Raw genomic sequence first — 27,659 nt, forward strand, 5'->3', positions numbered from 1 at the left:
CTCTCCCTTAAAACCCACATCCTTTCGTCTTTCCCTCTCCTTTCCTCTTTCCTGATGAGGCAACAGTTTGTTGCGAAAGCTTGAATTTTGTGTGTATGTTTGTGTTTGTTTGTGTGTCTGTCGACCTGCCAGCACTTTCATTTGGTAAGTCACATCATCTTTGTTTTTAATATTATTTTATGGTACATGAGGTTATTAAACAAGTATATGCTAATTAACACATACCTGATCACCATTTTTTTTTATGAAAATTTGACATCATCTTGTTTTTAATTGCACATCATGTGTATTGCAAATACAAATTCTTCATTATTGATATTTTATAAAAATATTATATAATTTAAAAAATGTTACAAATGTATTAACCATCTTTCATAAAATATCAATAATTATTAACTTATATTTGCAAAGAAAATTGTAATTTTGTGTGTAATATGGAATTAAAAACAAGATGAAGTGCATTTTTTAAAAAAGATTGTGGTTAGGTATATGTTAATGAGCATGTATTTGATGAATTTTATATTTAAATGGTGTAGGTATTGGGGAAGGGAGGAGTCTAGCGCATGTTTCAAACCAACGATTCATTAATTACCTGATTACCATTCTCCATTGTCACTGAATGAGCCATGCAGCCTGGCAGGAAAATTGACTTAATTTCAGCGAATTACAGTTCCTTGGAAACCTTGAAGGTCAATTTTCTCAGGAATTTTTGAGAGTTGCATTGAACTGCTTTGGGAAATTGGTATTTGAGCTCTGAACCTCACGTATGATAAATCTTAAATAATAATAATAATAATAATAATCACAAAATCGAATTGCTAAGTAGTCTTCTTGTTAGTAAGATTCCAAAGTGGTGCAGAGATTTGCAACTTAATTAAATGTTCAGAAATGTAAAACAAAAAATAGTAGTACCCTATAACTACAATGGCAGTGAGCCACAGTTGCAATCGGTAAACTCATACAAACACATGGGTGTAACAATTTCTGAGGATACAAGATGGAATAATTGCTTAGGTTCACTCATAGGTAAAGCAGGCGGCAGATTTTAGTTTATTTGTAGATACTAAGAAAATGCAATGAATTTATAAATGAGACTGCTTACAAAACACTTGTGCAACCGATTCCAGAATATTGCTGAAGTTTATGGGACCCATATCATACAGTATTAGCAGGTACTATTGTCCGCCCCCAGTAGCTGAGTGGTCAGCGCGACAGGATGTCAATCCTAAGGGCCTGGGTTCGATTCCCGGCTGGGTTCGAGATTTTCTCCACTCATGGGACTGGGTGTTGTGTTATCATCATCATCATCATCATCATTCCATCTCCATCGACGCGCAAGTCGCCGAAGTGGCTTCAAATCGAAAAACTTGCACCTGGCAAATGGTCTACCTGACGGGAGGCCCTAGTGACCCGACATTTATTTAGCAGGTAATATTGAATGTATATAAATAAACAATACAAATATAGTTGCAGGTTTGTTTGACACTTGGAGGAGAGTCTCAGATGTGCAGGAAACTGGAACTGGCGGATACTTGAAGACAGACCCCAACTATACCATGAAAACCTACTAACCAAGTTTTAAGAATGATCATTAAGTGAACTGTGTATCACATCTCTAGGTACCGCGAAGACATGTAATCAATAGTTCCTTAGGCACTCCAGTCTCGAAAGGAAGAATTTCAAATATGTGGTACAATGGGAAGTACCCTCAGCCATGCCCTTCACAGTGCTTTGCAGTCTAGATGTAGATGTGATCTCAGCTGAGAGGATTGTGGAAGCAGGTAAGATAATGGAGAGGGTTTAAAGCAAGAGAGTTGCGGGTGTGGTTGGGGAGGGATAGCAAGTATTTGTCTGTATTTGTTTCTCTTCCTCATGTCACCTGTGTATTGTAGAATAGAGAAGGCTGTAAATAGAAACCTTTCGGTATAGTTTTGCACTGCTTTTTCGCAAGCAAAATGTCTCCTTATGAAATATTATATGAAGTAGTTTAATTGAAATCTTCTGAGCATCTGTATTACTAAGTGACTATCCGGTGCATTTTTTCTGCATCCAGAGACAACAAAAACTTGATTTTCAGTAATTTGCATAATTATTGACCAAATTCAAAAATTTAAAATACTGCCATAATCTACTTATTAAGAAGTACAATCTTATGTTGCAGGTTTAACCCAGTAAACCAAATATTAGAGATAGAAAATATTTGTATGTCTCAAGGCAGAAATACTTACGGTGCACAAATCACCGAGATAATATTCATCCAGTATTTGAGAACGAAAGCACTTCGCAGCTTCCAACAAACTTTACAAATAATTTCAAACCTTTATGAAACTTTTTCTTGCTGACACCACCACAAAATAATGAAAGGAAAAATTTGATCCCTTGCTACATTTTGACTCTTTGTGCAGTCAGACTTCAGTATCAGGCATGACATTTCAGAATCTTACTTCATTACTACTACTATCTTTATTTGTAACACAATATGCTGACAGTATCTTCATATACCAACCAAATGCAGCAGCAAAATTGTATCATTGTACAACATATAGTGTGGGGCATAAAATGTCATAAATATTGAGATTCTTGAAAGACTGACTTAAAACGGACTACACATTACCCATACTAAATATACCCAGTGTTTGATTATAAGAGTACTTAGTGACTTCGAAGAAACTTGAAACATAATTTCATACCTTTTCCAAACTTTTTCTTGTTTCGTATTTAGCATAAAATATTTAAGTAAAACCAAACAATGGAAAATCCAGGATGGAATGTAACAATATAATGGAAAAGGATAGCTGCTACTCACCAGATAGCAGAGATTCTGAGTCGCAGAAACACACAATAAGAAATTAGTCAAAAATAGACAACACGCGCGAGTGTGTGCGTGAAAAAACAAAAAAACACACACACACACAACCACAGTCTCTGGCAGATGGAGCAGCAGCGCATTATGAGAGAGGCACTTGGAGTGGGGGTAAGGAGGAGGCCGAGATGGGATGGGAGAAGGATAGTAGGGTAGCGGCGGGGTATGGTGAAGTACTGCTGGGAGCATGCAGGAAAGAGTTGGAGAGTAGGGCAGCTAGGTGCAGTTGGGAGGTCAGACAGAGGGGCAAGGAGGGGGGTAGCAGAAAAGGAGAGAAGCAAAAAGATTGGATATGTTGGTGGCATACAGGATTTTGTATTGCTGGAATGGGACTAGAGAAGGGGCTAGATGGATAAGGACAAAGACTAACAAAGGTGGAGGCTAAGAGGGTTACAGGAACTTAAAATATATCCTACCCAGTTGCCTCTCCTACCATACGCTGCTGCTTGCAGTCTGGCTCCAGCTGCCAGAGACTATGGTTTTGTGTGTGTGGGGGGGGGGGGGGGGGGAGGGGGGGGGGCTATTTTTGACAAAGGCCTTGTTGGCTGAAAGCTAACTTTATGACAGTCTTTTTGTTGTGCCTTTCTGCATCTCAGCATCTCCACTATTTGGTGAGTAGCAAGTATCCTTTTCATTGGATTGTAATATTTAAGTAGAGTAATCTGGCATTTGAAGCAGTTTTATACATGGCAGTTTTTTTTTAAGAATTGGGTGTGGGGTGTTTACTAGTATAGAACTAAATGGGAAGATGACTTTAGAAGTGGAAGTAACATTGAGACATATCATGCAAAATCATCAGATGCAAAAGTACCTTCAGGAGTAACCCAGAGGGCTACTACTGTTCACAAAATGTAGAAATGATGTGGTGAATGATAATGGAAATTCTATAGGGAAGCTTATAGATGATGGTGTTGTGTATAGGAAAGTTGCATTGCCAGACAACTACACTGAAATACAGAAAGGCCTGCAAGGTCTAACAGTTCAATCTCGCTATGGATAAATGTGCTGCAGTACATAAATAGGTGGAAAGAATCATTCTTTTTCAATTACTTGATGGGCAGTCAATCATTGAAACAGTAACAACTGTAAAATATCTAGGAGTGTTCATCTTGAGCGATCTGTGAGAAAAACCACATAAAATTAATTGTTAGAAAAGCAGCCGCCAAGCTGAAATTTGTTGTAATAGCACTAAGGAAACGAGATTTGTCTGTGAAAGATGAGACACACATTTGTCACTGCTTTTCTCATCAAACCACAGTGGCATGCACTACAAGAGATGTGTTGCGCGTCGTTTACAAAGAGTTCAGCAACATATTACTTCCTATCAAATTCATCAGTGAAATAATTCTACTACAAAAATTGGAGAAATCACACTTTATGTGAAGCCTCACTGACAATTGTTCTCGCAAGTATTATTTGTGAGCAGAACAGAGATGGGAGGAAATAGATCAGTAGATTGATAAGCTAAAAGTGTGCATCAAGACTATGATCGTATCTGAATCAAATTACAGCATGTACACGAGGGTGGTTTGATGAGTCTGGTAAAAAAAAAAAAGCAACTCTCCTAACGTCTCGATGTAGTCTCCTTTGAGGAAATACATTTACCCCAGTAATCATCCAGCTGTTTTGTCCCATCAGAAAATAGGTTCTGTCAAACTGCAAAATCCTCATTGACTTCAGCTATCACTTCCTAATTTGATGAAAATTTCTTCCCGACAGGCCAAAGTTTCAAGTTAAGAACAGGAAAATGTCACTTGGTGCTAAGTCTGCTGAATAGGGTGGATGAGGAACCAATTCAAAGCCTAGTTCATACACTCTTGCCACTGCTATCGCTAATGTGTGGGATAGTGCATTATCTTGGTGGAAGAGCAATTTTTTGCGTGCCAACTTCGATCTTCTTTCAGCCAATGCAAGTTTCAAATTATTCAACAATGAAGCATAATAATGTCCAGTTACGGTACTGTCTTTCTCCAAGTAATCTATGAGGATTATTCCTTGAGAATCCAAAAAAAGTAGACATCACCTTACCAACTGACAAAATAATCTTTGCCTACTTGGATGCACTCTTTTTGACTACACTGATTGCTGTTAAATACCATTGGACATTGTGTTGAAATGTTGTGCCAGATGCACCATTGGTTGACTGTGAGCAATCATGGCACCCACCTTGTGTGAGCTTGCTTCTTCATAGCCTATTTTCCATGCAGAATATTATGTACTCAATTGAGATGCCTACTGTGTCAGCAGTCTCAAAAATTTTTATTCATCAGTCTTGCATTATCGTGCCATGTATTTTGTCAATGGTTTCCTTCATGATAACCTCAACTGAATTGTCAGGGCAGAGTTCATCTTTGGTGTTTGTCCGAGCATGTTTAAATTCATTAATCCAAAAGCAAATGCAATCCAAAGGGACCATGATGGTGCAGACTATGCATGAACTTATCCAATTCTTTTTTGATTTGTGTGGCAGTCTAACAGTTCAGATGAAAATGTTTAGTATCAGCACAAAACTTGGTTTTCTCCTTTTTCAATCGCAGTTGACTCACTGACCAATTCAGGCGGCTGTCAACAATGAACTGTTTGTTGTATGTTGTTGAAATTCTTATCCTTTGAATAATCGAGCTCATCAACCATGGAGACACAGCAAAAATGTTCCATTCTTTCATGGAAATTTGCCAGGGTAATTATAAACCCCATGATACATTTCAAAAAATCACAGATGTATGACCCGTAACAAATGGTACAGTATATGAATGACATACTCCTAATGCTTCCCCCTCCCCAATAATGTTTATAAATGTTGTGTGTTAAATCTTCACAACATGGCCCACATATAGTCGGTAGTTCAGTTCTGCTCATACCTGGCCCAGGATATCAGGAATGATGCTAAGAACAGCTGCTGCAATGCCTTGTCACAAGTTTTCGAGATTCTGTCATTTAGATTAGACTGATTTATCGTGTAACTGAAGTTTAATGGATTCCTTTTAGCACTCGTGTGGATGACCTCCCACTTTCATTATTTAGGGTCAGTTGCCAATTTTTGCACATTTCGGATATCTTTTATAAATTGTTTTGCTATTTGTTTTGATCTTCTGATGAGTGTACTAGACAATAAACGACCGCATCATCTACAAAAAACTTAAGATGACTGCTCAGATTCTCTCTTAATCATTTATATAGATAAGGAACAGCAGAGGGCCTATAATGCTACCTTGGGGAACACCAGAAATCACTTCTGTTTTACGCAGTGACTTGCCATCAGTTACTGTGAACTGACAGGAAATCACAAATCGAGTCGCAGAAATGAGACAATATTCCATAAGAACACTATTTCACTACAAGCCGCTTGTGTGGTACAGTGTCAAAAGCCTTCTGGAAATCTAGAAATACGGTATAAATTTGAAATCCCTTGTCAGTAGCACTCAACACTTCTGTGTATGTAAAGAGCTAGTTGTGTTTCACAGGAATAACATTTTCTAAATCTGTGTTGTCTGTGCATCAATAGACTGTTCTCTTTGAGATAATTCAAAATGTTCGAACTCAATATATGTTCCAAAATCCTGCTGCATATCGCCATTAATGATATGGGCCTGTAATTTTGTGGATTACTTCTAATATCTTTGTTGAGTATTGGTGTGACCTGTGCAGATTTCCAGTCTTTGGATACGGAGCTTTCGTCGATCAAGCGGTTGTATATGATTACTAAGTATGCTATTGTATCTGCATACTCTGGAAGGAACCTAATTGGTGAACAGCCGGGACCAGAAGACTTGCTTTTATTAAGTGGTTTAAGTTGCTTCACTACTCCGAGCATATCTACTTCTACGTTACTAGTATTGATTCAAATTCTTCGTCTTCTTTGATGAATGAATTTCGAAAGGCTATGTTTAGTGGCACTGCGATTGCAACACTGTTGTCACTAGTATTTACATTGCTATCAAACAGAGAAGGCGTTGACTGTGTCTTGCCACTAGCATACTGTACATACATCCAGAATCTCTTTGGATGTTCTGCCAGGTCTCGAGATATGGTTTTGTTGTGGAAACCATTGTACAAAGGATTTTCCACACAGCTGGTTGAGCAGTGATCAACTCTGCACTAGTTCGATAAGTAGTCTTCTAAGGGACTTTGCAACATCACATCCCTCACACGGTCCACTGCATGTTTTGATGCACCCATTCAGCCCAAACATTTAGTGTCGCACAGGCAGTTGTTGTCCTCAGATTTCTTGTACTGCATCTCTCTGTTGTTGTAAACTTGTAGTGTCTTCTGAAACTTTCAACCGGACGCTCTTTTCACACCCATTACCAATTGACGACGGGCGAGTTCTAGCTCATCATACGCTTTTCCTGCCTTGTTTGCTGTCTTTTTTCATCAACTACAGTTGGTGGCATCCCTCTCTGCAGTTTTCCAAACTAATTTACTGGCACCATGTTAAAAGAAAAAACTTCGAGAGTTTCTCATTCCTGTACTGCATCATTTGTTATGCTATGTTTAGCCATTTACCTATACGGGTGTTTTAAAATGTTTAATTTGCTTTATAATTACCCTATGTATAAAACACCGTCTTACCATCAGCTGTTATAGAACTATTAAGGTTGTATTGCTGTGTATGTTGTCTTGAGTGTTGTATATTACCACATTTTTTACTTGATGGTTGCAGTTTTCTTTTAAAATTTTGTGAGTCAGAATTAATTAGTGCAAATGAAAAACAAATATGAAAAGAATGTGTATTTAACAAACAAGAATACTTAATTGATGTGCTATAAAGTAATACTGGATTTTTACTTTGTTAGCTATAATGAATACTACAGTCGCAAAACAGCCTTTACCAGACACACACATTAACACAAAAATTACGGTTAAGTGTTCAATGTGCATGCTGAAGTGCACATTACAGATATATTTAGCAGAGTGATGCTTTTGGCTGGCACATCAGGATACATTTTCTGTTGCAACTACATACCACCTCACCATCCACTTTGTTTTGTACACAGTTCCCTAATGAGAGAAAAATCAATATTTTATTATTAAAGTATTACACTGCTTTCATATATTGAAAAATGTTTGCTCAACAACAGAGTTACAATTTGGAGCTTATTTTCTTTTTAGAATTTAACATTTTACATATCTTGGCTGAAAATTTTGAAAGATGTCATGTTATATTTGGGAGATAAAATCTCAAAACTTTTAGAATATCTTTATTTTATTTGTTTGACTGTGATGCAACATAAACTCATGAGCTATTGAATTACATGAATGTGTGAGATTTTGTGTGCATCCACTGTGTTGTGTGGGTGGTTGGCAGACAGGGATCTACATTTTTGTGTGTCTTTATGATTGTAGTTATATTATAACAAATTGTTATCTGTCTCTTTCAGGAAATGGTTAACCTGCCTTGCATATACATATGCGAATTCTGCCTAAAATATAGAAAAAGTAGGAAATGTCTTAGGAGGCACTTGGTAAGTTTCAAACCACCGTTTTGTCATTTATATAGTTTTCATAAATACCTCAGTGATATTGGTTATGTGGCTGTGCCGCTATTGTACTGAAACTCCCTCCCACCATTATTCACAATCTAGAACATAAGCAGGCCTAAAATACAGTCATGAGCTGTCCTCCAAGAGCATTAGTCCCAAAGAGGCGTCAGACCTTTCCATAGGCCCTACCTTTTGCTCCACTCCTGAATTCGATCTTGCTTGACTTATTAAAGATCTCTCCTCTCCCAGTCTCTACATTGGAGACACTTCTTTGCCACCATCCCTACCAATTGTGCTCAACCCAAAATTAATACTGAACACTGCCTGACTCAGTTCACTCGTCCATCCAACCGTGATCCACCCACACTGCGCCCCAAATCACCCCTTGTTAACCTTCCAGAATTTCTTAACCTCAAACCTTGCCTCACAATCATTTCCCAAACCCCTCAACATGGAAACCAACCTTGCATCAGCAGAAAGAACCGCAATCCACCACCTAAAAACTGATCCCAACCTTATAATCCTACCTACTGACAAAGGCTCTGCCACAATGGTTTGGAACTGCAGTGATTACCTGGCAGAGAGAGTCTGCTGGCTGTTACATCCATCCGCATAAAAACCCTGCCACAGTGACTCCATTCCAGAAATCCAACAGGATGCTCCTCATGTCATTACTCCCTCTATACTGTAGTCCCCAATGCCTATGGACTTGACTCTATTGAATACCACCTTTCCAAATGCCTGACTGACTACAGATTTACAAAGTCCTTCCTGGTCACCATGATCAGCTATATCCTCACCCACAATTTCTTTTCCTTTGAAGGCATAACTAAACAAATCCGTGGTACATCGGTGGGCACAAGCATGGTACCATCCTATGCCTCCCTGTTCATGACCCTTCTACAGGAATTCTTACTAACCACACAGAATCCCATACCCTCCACCTGGCTCAGATTCATTAATGAGATCTTTGTGATTTGTTCTGAGCGTGAGGACACTCTATACACATTCCTCCAGAACCTCAACATCATCTCTGTTCAATTTACCTGGTCCTCCTCATACCAACGAGCCACCTTCCTAGATGTTGACCTCCATCTCAAAGATGGCTACTTCAGTACCTCTGGCAAATGTCATACTTAACAACAACCAGCAATACCTCCACTTCAACAGCTGCACCCATTCCATTCCATTCCAGGAAGTCCCTTCCATACAGCCAAGCCACCTGTAGTTATAGCATCTGTAGGGATGGGCAGTCCCTCTCCAAATACACCACCTGTTTGGTTAAGTATTTCATAGATTGAAATTATCCTCTCAACCTTGTACAGGAATATATCTCCTATGCCTTGTCTCTCCAGTCACCTACCACCTCCAACATTCTCACTGTCTGTCTACAAGGAAGCTCACTCCCCTTGTAACCCAGTACCACCCAGGACAGGAGCAACTGAATCATATTCTCCACCAGGGTTTCAACCACCTTATATTGTGCCCTTACATAAGGAATATCCTACACACTATCCTCCCCATCCCTTCCAATTGGTATTCCACCCACCAAACCTATGCAATATCCTTGTCCATCCCTGCTCCACCCTTACTCCACACCTGCTCCCAATGCATTGCCTCATAGCTCATATCACTGTGGGAGACCTAGAGGCAAGACTTGTCCCATAAATCCTTCCACCATCACCTGCTCCAATCTGGTCACAGGCATCTCCTATCCCATCAAAGGCAGGAATAGTTGTGAAAGCAGACATGTGATCTGCAAACTAAGCTGCAATCACTGTAATGCTTTCTGCATGGACATGACAACTAACATACTGTCCACACGAATATGCACTGACAAACTGTGGCCAAGAGACAGCTGACCACCTGATTGCTAAACATGCTGCCCAACACATTGTTCATCATTTCAGTGACTGCTTCACAGCCAGCACCATCAGGATCCTTCCTACCAACACCAGATTTTCTGAATTGTGCAGGTGGGAACTCTCCCTGCAGTATATTCTGTGTTCCTGTTTACGCCCATGGCCCCAATCGTCAATAGTCCTTGTCCTCTACCCACCTGTCCATTCCCAGCTCACACTCGAGCACTACACAGTCTTCTGATCAATCAATGCATCCACTAGTCTTTTTCCCCTCCTCCAGTTCTCTCCTCTTCTGGTTCCCTCTCACCCCCAAACATCCCAACTGCTCCCAGCAGCCCTACCCTGTCCCCACCACATCCTTGCACACTATCAGAAGCAGCTCTTCACTTTCACCAACCCCTACCCTGCTATTCCTGCCCAACACCACATCCCTATCCTCAGTACCCATGCCAGATTGCTACTCCCATAGGTGCGGCCATAGTGACCAGAGACTGTGTGTGTGTGCATGTGCGCGTGCGCGTGTGTGTTTTACACACTGACCCTAAAAACTTACCACTATCCAAACATTTGGCTATTAAAGAAAATGCTGTAATTAATCAGGGCAACAATTGAGCCGACCAAGGAAGTGGTCTCTTGTCACAGACCCCTAGTACTCTTAAAACAGTAAGGGATGTTAGGTAAGAAAATAAATTGATCTGCAACTGAATATTTACCTAGTAATGTGAATTTAAAGATGGAAGGAACTGGAGCATAAGCTACTGAATGACTTACTGATACCAAAACACAGTGTATGTGCCAAAACAATGCTCAAATTTGAAGTGATGCTACAATCTTTTGCGTAAATACTCTCTACTATACACTACCTTCACCTAACATCAGCTTATATTAATTGTCACTACACCCAAGTTATTGCAAAATATTAAATACAGAGTCAGTAAATTTACTTTGAATGCGGGGAGAAGCTTTGTGAAAATAATCTCTTGCTGCAAACTAATTTAATAAAGAAAAATCATTTCTGATAAACATCATCATGATCTGAATACTAAATAAGGAAATCAACAGCCTGAATATCCAATAGAAACAAAATACTCTTACAATGCCAACCTTCAGTTGCTAATTATGCAGCGTAATACTTTTTGTTCTGACTATTCACTGAAAAGGTATGGCTGCGGTTATATTGTTTTCATAAAGCTTATACCACACTTAAAATACCAAAAGACATTTTCTACTTTAATCTGTAGACATTCTGTTAAATGTAATTCCTTCAGCAGCAATTGATATTTATGTAGGTAACTAATCATTGAATGTTTTGCTCAGTATAATTTTTAATTATGGCTCTCTCAGGTTAGATGAAAATGAAAAGCTAAAATAAAAATCCCATGGCAAATATCTTTCACAGTTAATGCAAATATTTATTCCTTAACAGAAGGGACACTTTTAAGGAAACTGATATAGAATTAGTCTAACCATTTAGTTTTACACAGAATATAAGTTTCATTGGCAGCTTGACCATGGATCATTTTCATAGTTCATACAGAGAAAAGTCTGATGTCATAGTACTTCTGCACCCTTGTCCATTTCCTTTCGACAATTAAATATCTGCCTTTCCTCTTGCACTACTAGTAAATACATCTATCTACATCGTGACTTTGACCCAAAATTACATGACTTTGACCCAAAATATTTCTTCCTTCGAATGTATATCTTCTGATCACTTAAATACTGTCCTGGATCGAAAATGTTTGGAAGTTCACTACTTTATTCACCACTAAATACCTTAAGAATCTGTTGAAAAATGTTTTTTCAGCAAGCAAGAGTTCTTCACTAGTTTTTTAAAAGTGACTTTATGTTCAATGAGTTACTATTTCCACATGTGCAGTACCATGAATAATGTCATTGTGATACTGCCATTATTCATGGTACTGCACATATTGCGTTCACAGTTAAATGTCCAAACACAAGCACTATACTAGCAAGTAATCAGCACTGTCTTTGCATGCATTAACAAGTAGCATATTAAGATAATTAGAAAACTGTTCAGTCTTTCTCCATGCAGTGTTAATTTATAATAGTAGCTCACTCCCGTTCCTGTTCTCTTACTCCATGTTGATCGTACTCATGCATTACCACTATTTCATTTTCTGTTGATAATTCTGGTCTCAGCTGACCATAAATTTGGTCTTCCTGCCCCTATACTTTAGAAATTCCCACTATTGAACTTCAACCCATCCATTTCTCTTTCTGAGTTGCCTAACCTACCTGCTCTATAAGAGACCTCACTTTACACCCTCTACCCTCAGACATCAGATTCGTCTCATACAATAACATCCTCCTGAGTAGTCCCCACCAGAAGATTGTACATCATTAAACCATACAGTAAAGTCGCATGTTCGTGGGAAATATAACAGCTCTAGTTTCCCGTTTTTTTTTTTTTTTTTTTTTTTTTTTTTTTTTTTTTTTTTTTTTTTTTTTTTTTTTTTCAGCCATTCGCAGCACCATTGTAATGTGGCCATATTGGATAATGTTATAGTGCCGTATGTTAGCCTGTCCTCTGCACAGATACTCCTTTGATGTGTTTACACCTACTGTATAGCTGTTTGTATCGTTGAGGCACACAAGCCACTCCACTATGGCAAAGTCTGTGGTTTGTGATGGAAAATAAAGTGTAATATTCCTTAATAAAGGAAGGAACCCATTTGTTAGTGCATGGTTGGGCAGCTTGACAATGTTTTCATGTATCTGTGTGTGAAGTATTTATTTACCATCTAACATAAAGATCCTCGTAGCATTTGGTATTATCGACAGTCGTTAGGTAAGTAAATAGAAAAGTCCTAAATGCAGCTGTGAAAAGATATAGTTGATGTTTTGCAGTGCACATATAAGTTCTGTAGCTATCATTCTCAAGATTACCATCATTCTTGGTCAGAGAAAATTACTGTAACTTAGGCAGTATATGTGATCTGGCACTTTACATTTGCATCCCCCCCCTGCCCCCCCCCCCCCTCCACCCACCCACCCATCCACACACACTTCTCTCCAAAATCGTTTAATGGCACTCAGGTTGCAATGGGCAGACAATATGCTAGCTGTCCCTTTCTCACTCACAGCAGATAGTGCACTTCTATTAAGACACCAGTCTTGCACTGGAAGCTCTGCATCATTATGCTACAGTGTAAAGTTGGGCTTACCTTAATGAACACCACACACCTTGTCAGTAATTCTCTTTACATACTCTAAACTAAACTCCGTCCGAACAGGTCTCAAAAGACCCAATGGTACTGACCGACCGCTGTGTCGTCCACAACTAGGAGCGTCACTGGATGCGGATGTGGTGGGCCATGTGGGCTGCACACTGCTCTCCCTGCTGTATGTCAGTATATGAGATCAGAGTCACTACTTCTCAGTCAAGTAGCTCCCCAGTTTGCCTCACAAGGGCTGAGTGCACCCTGCTTGCCAACAGAACTTGGCAGACCGGATGGTCACCCATCCTAGTGCTAGCCAAGACTGGCAGTGCTTAACTTTGGTGACCTGACGGGAACCGGTGTTACCATTGTGACAAGACTGTTGACCCGCATTACTTTCGTTCATGGAAAAATTTGGTACTGAAAACATCAACCAGTCATGTAATTTCAGATCGGTTGACTGCTGTTAGAAAACCGTTGCCTCGGTGGTGGCATGTGGCCAAAGAAACTGTTACACCTGCCTAATATTGTGTACACCTGCCTAATATTGTGTAGCGCCCCTGCAAACATCCAGAAATGCTGCAATACAGCGTGGCATGGACTCGACTAATGTATGAAGTAGTGCTGGAAGGAACTGACACCATCAATGCTGTAGGGCTCTCCATAAATCTGTAGGAGTATGAGGGGTTGGAATCTCTTCTGACCAGCATGTTGCAAGGCATCCCAGATATGCTCAATAATGTTCATGTCTGGGGAGTCTGGTACCCAGCGGGAGTGTTTAAACTCAGAAGAATGCTCCTGGAGCCACTCTTTAGCAATTCTGAACATGTGGGGTGTCGCATTGTCCTGTTGGAATTGTCCAAATCTGTCAGAATGCACAGTGGACATGAATTGATGCACGTGATTAGACAGTATGCTTACGTACGTGTCTCCTGTCAGAGTCATATCTAGACGTATCAGGGGTCCTGTATCACACCAACTGCACATGCCTCACTCTATTACAGAGCCTCCACCAGTGTGAACAATCCGCTGCTGACATGCAGGCTCTACGGATTCATGAGGTCATCTCCATACCCGTACATGTCCATCCACTTGATACAGTTTGAAACGAGACTCGTCCGATCAGGTGACATGTTTCCAGTCATCAACAGTCCAATGTCGTTGTTGACGGGCCCAGGCGAGGCGTAAGCTTTCTGTCGTGCAGTCATCAAGGGTACACGAGTGGACCTTCATCTCCGAAAGCCCATATCAATGATGTTTTGTTGAATGGTTCGCATGCTGGCACTTGTTGATGCCCCAGGATTGAAATCTGCAATAATTTGCAGAACGGTTGCATTTCTATCACGTTGAACAATTCTCTCCCATTCTTGCAGGATCTTTTTCCGGCCACAGTCATGTCGGAGATTTGATGTTTTACCGGATTTCTGATATTCGCGGTATACTCATGAAATGGCCGTACAGGAAAATCCCCATTTCATCGCTACCTCGGAGATGGTGTGTCCCATCGCTCGTACAGCAACTATAATACTATGTTCAGACTCACTTAAATGTCAATAAACTGCCATTGTAGCAGCAGTAACCAATCTAACAATTGTGCCTGACACTTGTTGTCTTAGATAGGCATTACCGACCGAAGCACCGTATTCTGCATGTTTACGTATCTCTGTATTTGAATACACATGCCTATTTCAGTTTCTTTGGTGCTGCAGTGTATATACACAGTGCAAAAACTATTCCTTTTTGAAAGAACCGTAATTGTGTCCCATTGCAATGTTTAAGTTTGAAATTTGGCCCAAAAGTGTCTGCAGCCTTTCTCTGTAACGGTGTTAAAGCGTGTTGCCCGATGTCCCCCTCGGGATGAGTGACGCTTGGAACAGCAAGGTGTCGAAACAAAGGCCACAGCTCAGAAATTCGTGTTAGCTGTTAGGTGTGTTAATGATATCTGACACCCCCGCAGCTGGGATATCGGTGCCCAGGTGCCAGAGCAGCTACGAGGCACCAGCCAGCTGAATGGTCATAAAAGTCTCCGATGGGTACAGATTTAATGTTCTCATCAAAGGTGTGTAGGTAGGAATGAGGCTGTTGCCAAAATTGGGGTGGGCGTCTTACAGGGACACATTACAATTTTTTTTCACACAAATGCCAATGTTGCACATGTCTGTCACAGGAGGTGCAAAACTAGAAGCCTGAAAAAGCATAAACACACTTTTAAAAAAACTAAACTCCATCCGAACAGACCTTCAAAGGCTGCCGTGTCATCCTCAGCCCATAGGCGTCTCTGGATGCAGATATGGAGGGGCATGTGGTCAGCACACCGCTCTCCTGGTCATTGTCAGTTTTCGTGACTGGAGCCGCTACTTCTCATTAAAGTAGCTCCTCAATTTGCCTCATAAGGGCTGAGTGCACCCTGCTTGCCAACAGCGCTCAGCAGACCGGACAGTCACCCATCCAAATGCTAGCCAAGCCCAACAGCACTTAGCTTCGGTGATCTGATGGCAAGTAGTGTTACCACTGTGATAATGCTGTCGGCCCTCTTTACATACTGTGGTACACTGATAGTTTTGTTTTGTCCAGTCCAATAAATAATTCGGTAATATGAAGATAGGTCACTACTTTGAAAATTGGAAAAGTGGTGATCGATGAGCCTTAAGCATTAAAAGGGTTCTAGTGGGTTGGGTAGTCAAACATAGTTGTTCTTCAAAGTCTCCCTCCCTCGCCTGCTCTCTCTGCTCTCTCTATCTCTCTATCTATCTATCTATCTATCTCCCTTTCGCCCTCCCTCCCTTTAACCCTCCCTCCCTCTCTCGCCTCCGACTCTCTCTCTCTCTCTCTCTCTCTCTCCTCTCTCTCTCTCTCTCTCTCTCTCTCTCTCTCTTTCGCCCTCTCTCTCTCTCTCTCTCTCTCTCTCTTTCGCCCTCTCTCTCTCCTCTCTCTCTATCTCTCCTCTCTCTCTCCTCTCTCTCTCTCTCTCTCTCTCTCGCCCCCTCTCTCTCTCTCTCTCTCTCTCTCTCTCTCTCTCTCTCTCTCTCTCTCTCTCTTTTCTCTCTCTCTCTCTTTTTCTTTCTCTCTCTCTCTCTCTCCTCCCGCCCTCTCTCTCTCTCTCTCTCTCTCGCGCCCCTCTCTCTCTCTCTCTCTCCTCTCTCTCTCTCTCTCTCTCTCTCTCTCTCTCTCTCTCTCTCGCGCCCTCTCTCGCCCTTCTCTCTCTCCTCTCTCTCTCTCTCTCTCCTCTCTCTCTCTCTCTCTCTCTCGCCCTCTCGCCCTCTCTCTCTCGCCCCTCTCTCTCTCTCTCGCCCTCTCTCTCTCTCTCTCTCGCCCTCTCTCTCTCTCTCGCCCTCTCTCTCTCTCTCTCTCTCGCCCTCTCTCTCTCTCTCTCTCGCCCTCTCTCTCTCTCTCTCTCGCCCTCTCGCCCTCTCTCTCGCCCTCTCTCTCTCTCTCTCTCTCTCTCTCTCTCAAACCCTCCCTCTCTCTCACCTTCCCTCCCTCCCTCTCTCTCACCCTCCCTCCCTCTCTCGCCCTCCCTCCCTCCCTCCGTCCCTCTCCTCGCCCTCCCTCCCTCTCTTGCCCTCCCTCCCACACCCTCCCTCCCTCGCCCTCCCTCCCTCCCTCCCTCGCCCTCCCTCCCTCCCTCTCTCGCCCTCCCTCCCTCCCTCCTTCCCTCTCGCCCTCCCTCCCTCCTTCCCTCCCTCCTTCCCTCCCCCCACCCTCCCTCCGTCCCTCCCTCCCCTCTCGCCCTCCCTCCTCCTCCCCCCCCCCCTGCTCCCCGCCCCCCCCCTACACACACATGGACACACTAATATGTAATTCCAAATTATTAACCTCAAGGTATGCTAATATTTGCCAGAAAAGGTGAAATTACATTAAACATGCTGATAACTAAAATCAAACTTGCATGTTCATCTCAGTACTGTTTCAGATTCAGCAACATTCAAATTCAGCTGTGTGTACCAGGAGAGTGAAAAAATTGACAATGGGGTTTTTTGAAATAATCTTTTCACTGTTCGGTCTAGAAAGTGCAAGTGTCTTAAGTTTGAGTCTCTGTGTAGCACTTACAGTAAAACAGCGCTCAATATACAGGGCACATAATAATCCTGTCATGGCAGTATAGCAGGAAAATACTAATCATATGTTTCATCTTTCCATTGCTCTCTTTTTCCTAATACACTAAATTCCAAAAGCAGGGTATGTGTGGTTGCCAGTGTTAATAATCATCGTAGTAGTATAGATATTTTTGTAGATATTTACAGGTTATCATTAAGAGCATGCGTAAGTAGCAACTTTGGCGCAGAGGCACGACTAGACTTGTTAGCAGTTCCAGTGTTTTATTTTGCCACTTTTCCCGTCAATCTGTTACTTGCGAGGTTCTATCACAGATGATGCTTGTTTTTGCTGTTGTGATACTCTAAGACAAATTTTGTCTGAATTCTCAAAATAAATTGCTGCTTTTGCAAAGTGGGCTCAAGGGAGACTACAGGACTCATCAAATTGTTGCATAAATTCGTAGCATTTTTCCATTAGTTTAATAAACAGATACACATAACAGAGACTTTACTCATCAGAAATAAAGACTCCTTAACTAATTATAACAGTCTGCCAGTGCTGGGGTAACCTTTCGATCCCACGACTGTATAAATCCTGTGGTTTTGAGGCAAAGAAGTCTTAGAGCCATGTTCGGATTGCATTTTGATCCGGAAAGGTAGTTCCTTAAAAGGTTGTTCAATAGCGGGAAAGATGAAAATCTGAGGGCCCAAGATAAGATGAATAAAGTGGGTGCAGAAAGGTTTTCCAACCCAACTCCTGTATAGTGTTTTTGGCAGTCTAGCAGAAAGCGGGCAGACATCATTGTGGAATAGTGTCACTTCATGTAGTCTTCCTGGTTGTTGCTCTCGGATATTTGTAATATGCCACACCATTGCTGTTCCACCAGATGCATAACATTACCTGTTGCGGGTGTGCACAGGTCTTTATACAGGGCATTATTGCCCTGCATACCTTCAGTTCCTTATGTTAGCATAAAGACACCATTTCTCATCACCTGTAATGATACAGGATAGAAATGGTTGTTGTTGTTCACAATCCAATTGATGACGAGCAAGCAGAGCTGCACATGTGACCACCTACTGATTTTTGTGATTTTGGCTTAAAGCATGCAACGCCCATACTCGCGATTTTTGAACCTTCCGCATTGCACGCAAATGTTTCACGGTGGTGGAATGGTCACAGTTCATCTTTTTGCAACACCAAGAATGTCTTCCTGAACATGGAGTGTCACTAATGTCAAAATGATCCTCCTCAAAACAAGAAAACTATTTTGTTGCCATGCTTTGTCCAGTGGCATTATCCCCATACACAATGTAAATGTTTCTGGCTGCCTCCACTGCTCTCACCCCCTATATTGATTTCAAACAGAAGAATGTGTCCGAAATGTTGATATTTCTCCACTTGACATTCCATTTTCTAACATCCACAGCTCCGTTCACTGTCTCCGAATGACAAAATGACATAGTGTAAACTCAAATAGCACCAGTGAACTACAAATAAAATATGACAATTGATAAGTAAACCCATAGTGACCGGAATACCAATGTGTAAAAGAAAAATGCTATGAACTAATGCACCCACCCAATAAATAGAGTGAAACTGTTTTCTGTTAATTGTAATACAATCCAGTCAGCTGTAATACTACCACTCTGTTGTGTTTTCCACAAGAGTACCAGTTAATGTACAGCTGCTTTATTTTCTCTGCAGATGAAATGTAACCTGCGGCATCCTCCAGGGAATGAAATTTATAGGAAAGATAGCATCTCATTCTTCGAGATAGATGGCCGTAAAAACAAGGTGTATGCGCAGAACCTCTGCTTGTTGGCGAAACTCTTCCTCGACCACAAGACGCTCTACTACGACACGGACCCGTTCCTGTTCTACGTAATGACGGACGCTGATGTCCGTGGCTTCCACATAGTCGGCTACTTCAGCAAGGAGAAGGAGTCGACGGAAGACTATAACGTAGCCTGCATCCTGACTATGCCCCCTTACCAGCGGAAAGGGTATGGGAAACTCCTCATAGAATTCAGTAAGTACTACAGCACACTTTTTCATTAGATCGTAAGGTTATGATGTAAGCGGAAGAAAATATGTTGCACTGGAGGAACGATTTTGTTTGTGAAAGAAGGCAGTACACAGTCTTTCTGTAAAAGACTCTCTTAAAGTCCATGAAAAATGGTCTTGGTCTGTGTAAGGTAGATGCCTGCTGTATTCTGTGCAGTTGTAGTGTCTCATAAACCAGTCAGACCTTAGCACTGCAGATGTTTGTTGTACAGAGCATAAGCATCATACACGTTTACAACAGCCAAGAAAATCTGCAATTTCAGAACATTGGCTTAGTATAAGTCACCCAGTGGATCATAACAACTCAAAGATTCTGACGTGTTATTAAGGAACAATTTGAGGCGCAAGTGGCCTCATACATAATGCTTGAATGGAATGAGGATAATTAAGATGAACTTATTTAGTGATTTGAGAGAGAATTTTTTACAAAATTTTCGTAGCCAAGTGAAGAAGGGAATTGGCCAAATGGGGTATCAAATTCATCAAGTGTGAAGTCTAGTTTTTCAAAGAAAGATTTAATTGCTTGGATGTAATCAGGGTAACTAAGAAAAAATTGACTAGTGATTTTGCCCGCATCTCGTGGTCGTGCGGTAGCGTTCTCGCTTCCCACGCCCGGGTTCCCGGGTTCGATTCCCGGCGGGGTCAGAGATTTTCTCTGCCTCGTGATGGCTGGGTGTTGTGTGATGTCCTTAGGTTAGTTAGATTTAAGTAGTTCTAAGTTCTAGGGGACTGATGACCTAAGCTGTTAAGTCCCATAGTGCTCAGAACCATTTGAACTAGTGATTTTAGGGAAATAAAAATCTTTCATGAACACTTGCTGCTAGCTTTGTAAGTTAAGTGTTAAAAAATATCATATCACAGCAGAAAATTAAACTTTCCTTTTTTTTTAAATCTATATACTCTTAATGATAATATAATACCAGTCAATATTTATATATAGGGTGATTATAATTAAAGTAAAACTTTCAAACCACTGTAGAAATAATACCACTGGTCAGAATGACGTCAAATTGCAACGGAATATTATCGGAGGAGGGGGAAACATATGGCAGAAGAAAAATAAATATAATAAATAGTTACAAAATGTAGCAATAGTTGTTGCTGTAAGCATCATAATTTAATAGTGGTCGACTACAAATGACAAATGAGTCACACAACAGTGCGTAAGGTGTATGTTTGACGTTAAACAAACTGTACTACTCAGTGTGCATGGGTGTACAGGTGTGATACTGTTAGTTACGTAAGCCCATTCACCACAGCAAGGTCATATCACATCGGATGGGAAAAATCAGTTTTTAATTGTCCTGAGGCCAAAAACCACATAAAAAGCGTCACTCACATCGGTTTTTAATTACCCTGAGGCCAAAACGTGCATAAAAGCATCAATCACTTTGGTTTTTGATTGCCCTGAGGCCAGAAACCGCATAAAAAGTATAAATCAAAATCAAATCAGATTATTAATTTCCTTGCGCAAAACATGTTCAATATGCTGTCCACCTGTTTTCTGCAACAGGTTGAAAACGAGAAACAGCATGTTCCACAACTGACCGAAGTGTTTCCAGGATTATGTGCAGAATGTGTTGCACAATGCATGCCTTCAATGCAGCTAAGTTTGCCATCAGAACACTGAACACAACACCTTTCAAATACTCCCCCACAGCCAGAAGTCATGCAGATTAAGATCATGTGATCGGGACGGCCAGGCTGTAGGAAAATGAAGGCTGATAATTCTAGCATTTCCGAAATGGTGCTTCATTAGCTGCTTAACTGGATTTGCAATGTGTGGAGGTGCACCTTCTTCCATAAAAATGATCCCATGTACACATCCACGCTGCTAGAGAGCTGGAATGATGCGGTTGCGCAAAAGACACTCACATTGCTTACCAGTGATGGTACAGGTAACAGCACCGGAAGCACTTGTCTCTTCGAAAAGATATGGCCCTATGATAAATGATGCCATAAAACCACACAACACAGTAACATTCCAGGATGAAGTGGTATCGGTTGATTTGCGTGTGAATTTTCTGTTGCCCATACTCGACAATTCTGTGTATTGACATATCCTATCAGATGGAAGTGGGCTTCATCTGTTCACAAAATCTTCCAAGGTTATCCTATCAGATGGAAGTGTGCTTCATCTGTTCACAAAATCTTCCAAGGCCAATCATTGTCCACTTCCATGCGAGCAAGAAATTCTAAGGCAGAGGTCTCTCTTGCTGGCATGTCAACAGGAAGCAACTCGTGCACAGGGGTAATTTTGAATGGATAGAAAAGAAGGATGTTTCATAGGATTTTACGTACCGTGCTCACAGGTATGTCCAGTGTTCGCTCAATTCTCCGTGCACTACACGTTTGCATGCCACCACTCGTTTCCTTCTGCATTGCTGTGGCCACTGCTTCCACTGACATCAAATCAGTTCGTTTCCTCCCTCTACCAGGTCACACATCAAAAGAACCCGTCTTTTCGAATTTCTGAATCATTTTGTCCGGACCCATGGCAGTCTTCGGACCAACACCTTTTTTCGACACTTCAGTGTACGCAACTTCTGCAGAGCAACGTGTGCAGTCATCGTTATTGTAATACAGCTTTACAAGCAGAGTGCGATCCTGCATTGAGACAGTCATGGCGAGTGTTGCAGATGCGAAAGGAGGAAAAGTCATGTACCCGGCGTGTTTATACCAACTTCAGTGGGTCGTGCGCATGACAGGTATTTTCATTTACATATTCTGACACATACAGCGCCATCTATTAATCAATTTTCACACTATTTTTCCCCTTCTACGATAATATTCCATTGCAATTTGACGTCATTCTGACCAGTGGTGTTATTTCTACATTGTTTTGAAAGCTTAACTTTAATTGTAATTACCCTGTATATTGTATTTCATACTTTCTGAGAAAAACTTGAAAATAAAAAATGGAAGAAATGGCAAATGGTTTGTAAAATGATTTATCTAAAAATAAGAAACAAAACAGATGAGAGAAATATTTGATGCTCGAAATAATCTGCAGCAGATGTGATGTTGATTGAGAATTTAAATTTCAGTGTATAACTTAGAATTGTAAAGAGTATTAGCTGATATCTGTCTGGCTTACATGATTTTGAACATCATTCAGAGGTGCTTAAAACATTTCTCCAATCTACCGTATTTCTTATTTTTAGGCTAATCATTGCCCAAAACATTTGAGTACGACTATTTCAAAAAGAAATGTCTATTGTTAAATATACAGTGCCAGGTATTATACCTCTCTATGGTAGAGATTAACAAATTTAACTATTACTATTTTTTATTTTAAGGCTACGAACTGTCAAAGTTTGAAGGCAAGACGGGCTCTCCGGAGAAGCCCCTTTCGGACCTGGGGCTTCTCTCGTACCGTAGCTACTGGGCTCAGACCATCCTTGAATTCCTGATCAACGTCAAGCCTGTGGGGGAGAATGAGAAACCCCTCATCACTATCAAGTAAGTGACGAGTAAAATTGCAAATGAGGGCAAAAGTATGCAAAATTTGTATTCTTGTCATACATATGTAAGAATGTTTATAATCGGAGGAAAAAAATTAATATCATGCTTTTAACTTAGTCAAAATTGTATTATTACAAATGGACAGAACGGCTGTCCAGTACTTGCCTTCAAGAGGCAAAATTCCAGTACTGTCCATAAACATATTTAAGAGCTGGTTAAAAGTGTACTTACAATGTCAGTAGCTCATGTGTTGCATGCTGATATTAGCAGCCCCAGATATACATCCATCAGTGCCATAACCTACTTGTATGTCTTACTGCCAATTTTGCTGAATATTCTGACACCATTTTTATATTCTAACTTAACAAAATACTGACTAACTTTTATATTTTTTATAAACCATAGAAAATTGTGAATGAGAATCTGATTGACTAAGTGCATCAGACTCGTGATTCATTGTGTTGACTCCCTACAGTTCATGACGGGAACTGTTACCGACAGCAGTAACAGTCGAAACGCCTACACTGTAAGTGCACTTTTACCAAAAGTGATAAGCTGTTCTTAGGTTTTGGAGCTGTTAGTTCCTTACAGAGGGAAGAAGATATGTCAGGTAAGGTTAGAAAGGAGGGCTAGGTCATTTTTGAACTGTTACCTACATCAAAAAGTAAATCATTAGTGAGAAAGATAAATATAAAACATTGAAAAAAATGCTCATTAACTTTTATTTATTTTATACAGATCACAGAAGGTCACTACAATGGTTATGACATACCTAATAGCTGCGCATTTATCCTTTGATTGTAAAATAATCCATTGTAATATACACTCTAAAACAAATAAAAAGGTGGGTGTGTTCCACCACGAAGTAATTATCCAAATTGGATGGAAATAAGTAGATGTGATGTACATGTACAGGCAAATGATTTATTCAAGAGAAAGGGCTTTACAAATTCAGCAAGAAAATAATGCATTAATCCACATCTGGCCCTTATACAAGCAGTTATTCAGCTTGGCATTGGTTGATAAGAGTTGTTGTATATCCTCCTGAAGGGTAACATACCAAGTTCAGTCCACCTGGTGTTTTGGATTGTCAAAATCCCAATATGATTGGAGGACACTGTCCATAATGCTCCAAACATTCTCTGTTGTGAAGATATCTAGAAACTTGCAATGTGAGGGAAGGCATTTTCTTTCTGAAATGTAAGCCCAAGATGGCTTGCCATGGAGGGCAACAAATTGGGGAGTAGAATATCGTCGGTGTCCAGGGCATCTCCAGACTCGTCTTCGCTGGTCGTCAGTTAGCAGAACTCATTACTGAAGACAGTTCCACTACAGTTAGTGAGATTCCAGGCCAAAGATATGTCTGTGATCTGTATATATAGGATACTTGAGAACTTCTACATACATTATCATTTTTTATTTATACAGAGTGTTAGGGGTATAAGTGCAGACTGAGGACAGTGTACTGAATGACATTACATCAGTATTTACTTCATTTGCAGGCAAATAACTAGCTATTAGAGTAGTACTTTTTTAGATTGTTTAGTATCCTCAAGTCTGTGTGACTAAAGCAAGCCATTAACACCTATTTTCCCTGGGCAGAAAGTGAGGTGGGGAATTTTGGATGCAAATTGATTAGTCTATATTGAAAGGTGTGGTCCACTTAGTGGTACAGTTATGATAGTGCAGAAAACATCAGGTAGTAAATTATGTGAAGTATTTTGGGGAAGACTGATAGGCGTAGAGAAAAACAACTAACACACTGAAATGAGAACATATTAAGGTACCAATGATCTTAAGGTCTGCACTTTGTATTTTTCACTAATGATCTACTTTTTGACATACGCAGTGGTTTGAAAATGAACAGATTAATTCGAAACCAGTCACCATTAAGTAATATGTATGAAATGGTGACAGGAAACTAAATAAATAATAAATTATAGTTGCTCTTCCTTTATACCAAGCAATTTTAGAATTATACGTATTTTCACTTTGATTCAAAATTTTATCGATGTTTTTGTGTATCATATTACAAGAGCGTTGGTTTATTACAAAACTAACAAAACACCTTTTATTTGTGTTTCCATTTGTTCGCCTAAAAAACAATGCATCAATTGGAAACAGTGGTCACATCGTAGGGCTTAAAATCGTAGGAAAGTACTGGCGAGCATCAAATTAATATTAAAAAGTATTATGTTATGAGGAAGATGACACACTCATAATGAGTGGAGAGAGTCTAAAAATGATATATTACTTCAAATACCTCGGATCAACTGTTTCAAGTAATGTAAATCTGAATTTTGATTTAGATCACAGCATTTTAACTGGCTGGAGGAATTGGAAAGGAAGTCTGGAATACTCTGGGCCCAAATACATAAATGTCAAAGCCTAGGGAAATAATGACAATTGTAATATAAGGCACTCATAAGGCCAGCATTATTGTATGGAGCAGAGACTTGGGCGCCCTCTAAGAGACAGTACACTAGGCTTGGTGTAGTTGAGGTGAAGATCTTGAGGCGGATGTGTGAGGCACCAAAATAGACCAGATTTTAAATGAGAAAAACCGATGAACTGTATAAGTTGTTGCAGTGCCCAAGGAAGTTTGGGAGAGACTTGAGTGGTATAGATGTATCATGAGAAGAGACCAGATTCATGCTGCAAGGGCAGCGATAGTGATGACAGCAAAGGCTCCAGGAGAAGAGGAAGGTCTATAAAGAGATGGGTGGACTGCATACAAGAAGAGCAGATGGAGAAACAACTGACAGAGGATGACACTCGGGATGGGGAAAAGTGGAAAAATGTCGAGCCTGTCGGGCCAAAAAAATACAGAATAAAATTGCACTACAATTGAGTATTGAAAAGTGCTTATCATCTCCTTACTTACTATGTGGCAATTATTTTCATTTTGTTAATATTACATCTTTACTTCCCTTAGTAGTAAATGCTGAAAAATGTCACATTATGTCTGGGAACTAAGAACTTTTTAGACACACCTACCTATAGTGTATCTTGTGTCTGATGGTACTGGTGGCTACACACAAAGTCTACAGAACACAGACTTATTATTGGAAATGGAAACACATAACTGGTCCATGTACTTATACAGTACTCAACTGATAATTTGGAGGTGAAGGCTGTGGCAGCATCAATTTCCTGTACTATTGAAAAAAATGTGACAAAAGTATCCATGGCTCTTCCTATGTAACAGACTCTGAAAATTCTCTTATTAGCACTGAATTTTCATAATACAGAGCTAACCAAACTATCCCATGAATAAGAAGCCAAATTACTTCCCTCATACAAGGCTATATTTTTTAATCTTGCAATTGTTCTTGCCTCTTTCAGTTCACAAGATATGCACTGTTCACCTGCTAGCCACCAACTGACTCGTTCCACAAAGGAGCTTAGCAGTTTGATCGCAGACCCACCTTTTCTATTCCCGCCTAGGACTTCCCTCCAAGTTTTATATGACTACAAACCTAGTGTCCATATGCATGAACCAGTATTACAATTAAAGTTTTAACTTTTACATTCTTTTACAGCACAACAGTTTTGAAATTACAATTACATAAATTGTTGTAAATAATGAATAAAACCTTTACATGGATGTTATGTCAAAGTGCATGGTTATACAGAAGTTACATTAAGTAAAAACAGACAAAGAATTTAGATGAGGCCATTATAAGTAGCCTCAGCAGTAGTGTTACAAAAAACAGTAGCAATATCTGTGCCCTGGCAAAATCGTCATCTATAATAAGTTTTTACAAAGTTTCTTTGTATTTTTAGCTGTTCTTTTTTCTGTTAATCAATGTCATTGGCTACCTGGGCATGTAACTGACTTGCACCTGTCAGCAACGGAATCGGAGACAGCTGGCATGTCAGACCGTGTGGTCAACAATAGCCATGGCTAATGGAATTGTTCGGCATGTCATGTGAACTCAGATGTTGTCAGAGCTTGTACTGCCCATTGGAGGCAGTTGAGACAGTCAATAGCACACCTTCAACACAGTGGTGTACGAATAACCTGGTGCCTGTTTGATCTCGTAGACAGAGTGACCTATGCATCTGATGCCTAACATCTTGCTGTGGTAGTGTGTGCTGCTATCGCATGTCTTTCTGTCCTGCACCCAAGCTCGGACAGTGTCCGAGTCATGTGACACATCGAACAGTTCTGTTCACTGTGGGTATTGAGGCACTCTCTTTCTGACACAGCAGCCATATCTGATTCCATTGCTCGTGAGTGAGAGTCGATGATATGCCCAAGGAGACAATGATGTGTTGATGAACAAAGTAAATTGTTGTTGTTGTGGTCTTCAGTCCTGAGACTGGTTTGATGCAGCACTCCATGCTACTCTATCCTGTGCAAGCTTCTTCATTTCCCAGTACTTACTGCAACCTACAACCTTCTGAATCTGCTTAGTGTATTCATCTCTCGGTCTCCCTCTACAATTTTTACCCTCCACACTGCCCCCCAATGCTAAATTTGTGATCCCTTGATGCCTCAGGACATGTCCTACCAACCGATCCCTTCTTCTTGTCAAGTTGTGCCACAAACTCCTCTTCTCCCCAATTCTATTCAATACCTCCTCATTAGTTATGTGATCTACCCATCTAATCTTCAGCAATCTACTGTAGCACCACATTTCAAAAGCTTCTATTCTCTTCTTCTCCAAACTACTTATCGTCCACGTTTCACTTC

General features: G+C 40.5%; 1 protein-coding gene across 1 annotated transcript in view; it reads left to right on the plus strand.

Moving 5' to 3' along the window:
• Positions 1 to 27,659, plus strand: part of LOC124551268 (histone acetyltransferase Tip60-like) — a 129,887-nt gene that overhangs the window by 87,999 nt on the left and 14,229 nt on the right. Inside the window, exons 6-8 of the mRNA XM_047126267.1 lie at positions 8,245 to 8,328; positions 19,136 to 19,460; positions 22,795 to 22,957. Coding sequence (XP_046982223.1) covers positions 8,245 to 8,328; positions 19,136 to 19,460; positions 22,795 to 22,957 — 572 coding nt within the window. The remainder of the gene's footprint in view (positions 1 to 8,244; positions 8,329 to 19,135; positions 19,461 to 22,794; positions 22,958 to 27,659) is intronic.

Source organism: Schistocerca americana, chromosome 9 (assembly GCF_021461395.2).
Source record: "Schistocerca americana isolate TAMUIC-IGC-003095 chromosome 9, iqSchAmer2.1, whole genome shotgun sequence".
In the NCBI taxonomy this organism is placed as follows: domain Eukaryota; kingdom Metazoa; phylum Arthropoda; class Insecta; order Orthoptera; family Acrididae; genus Schistocerca; species Schistocerca americana.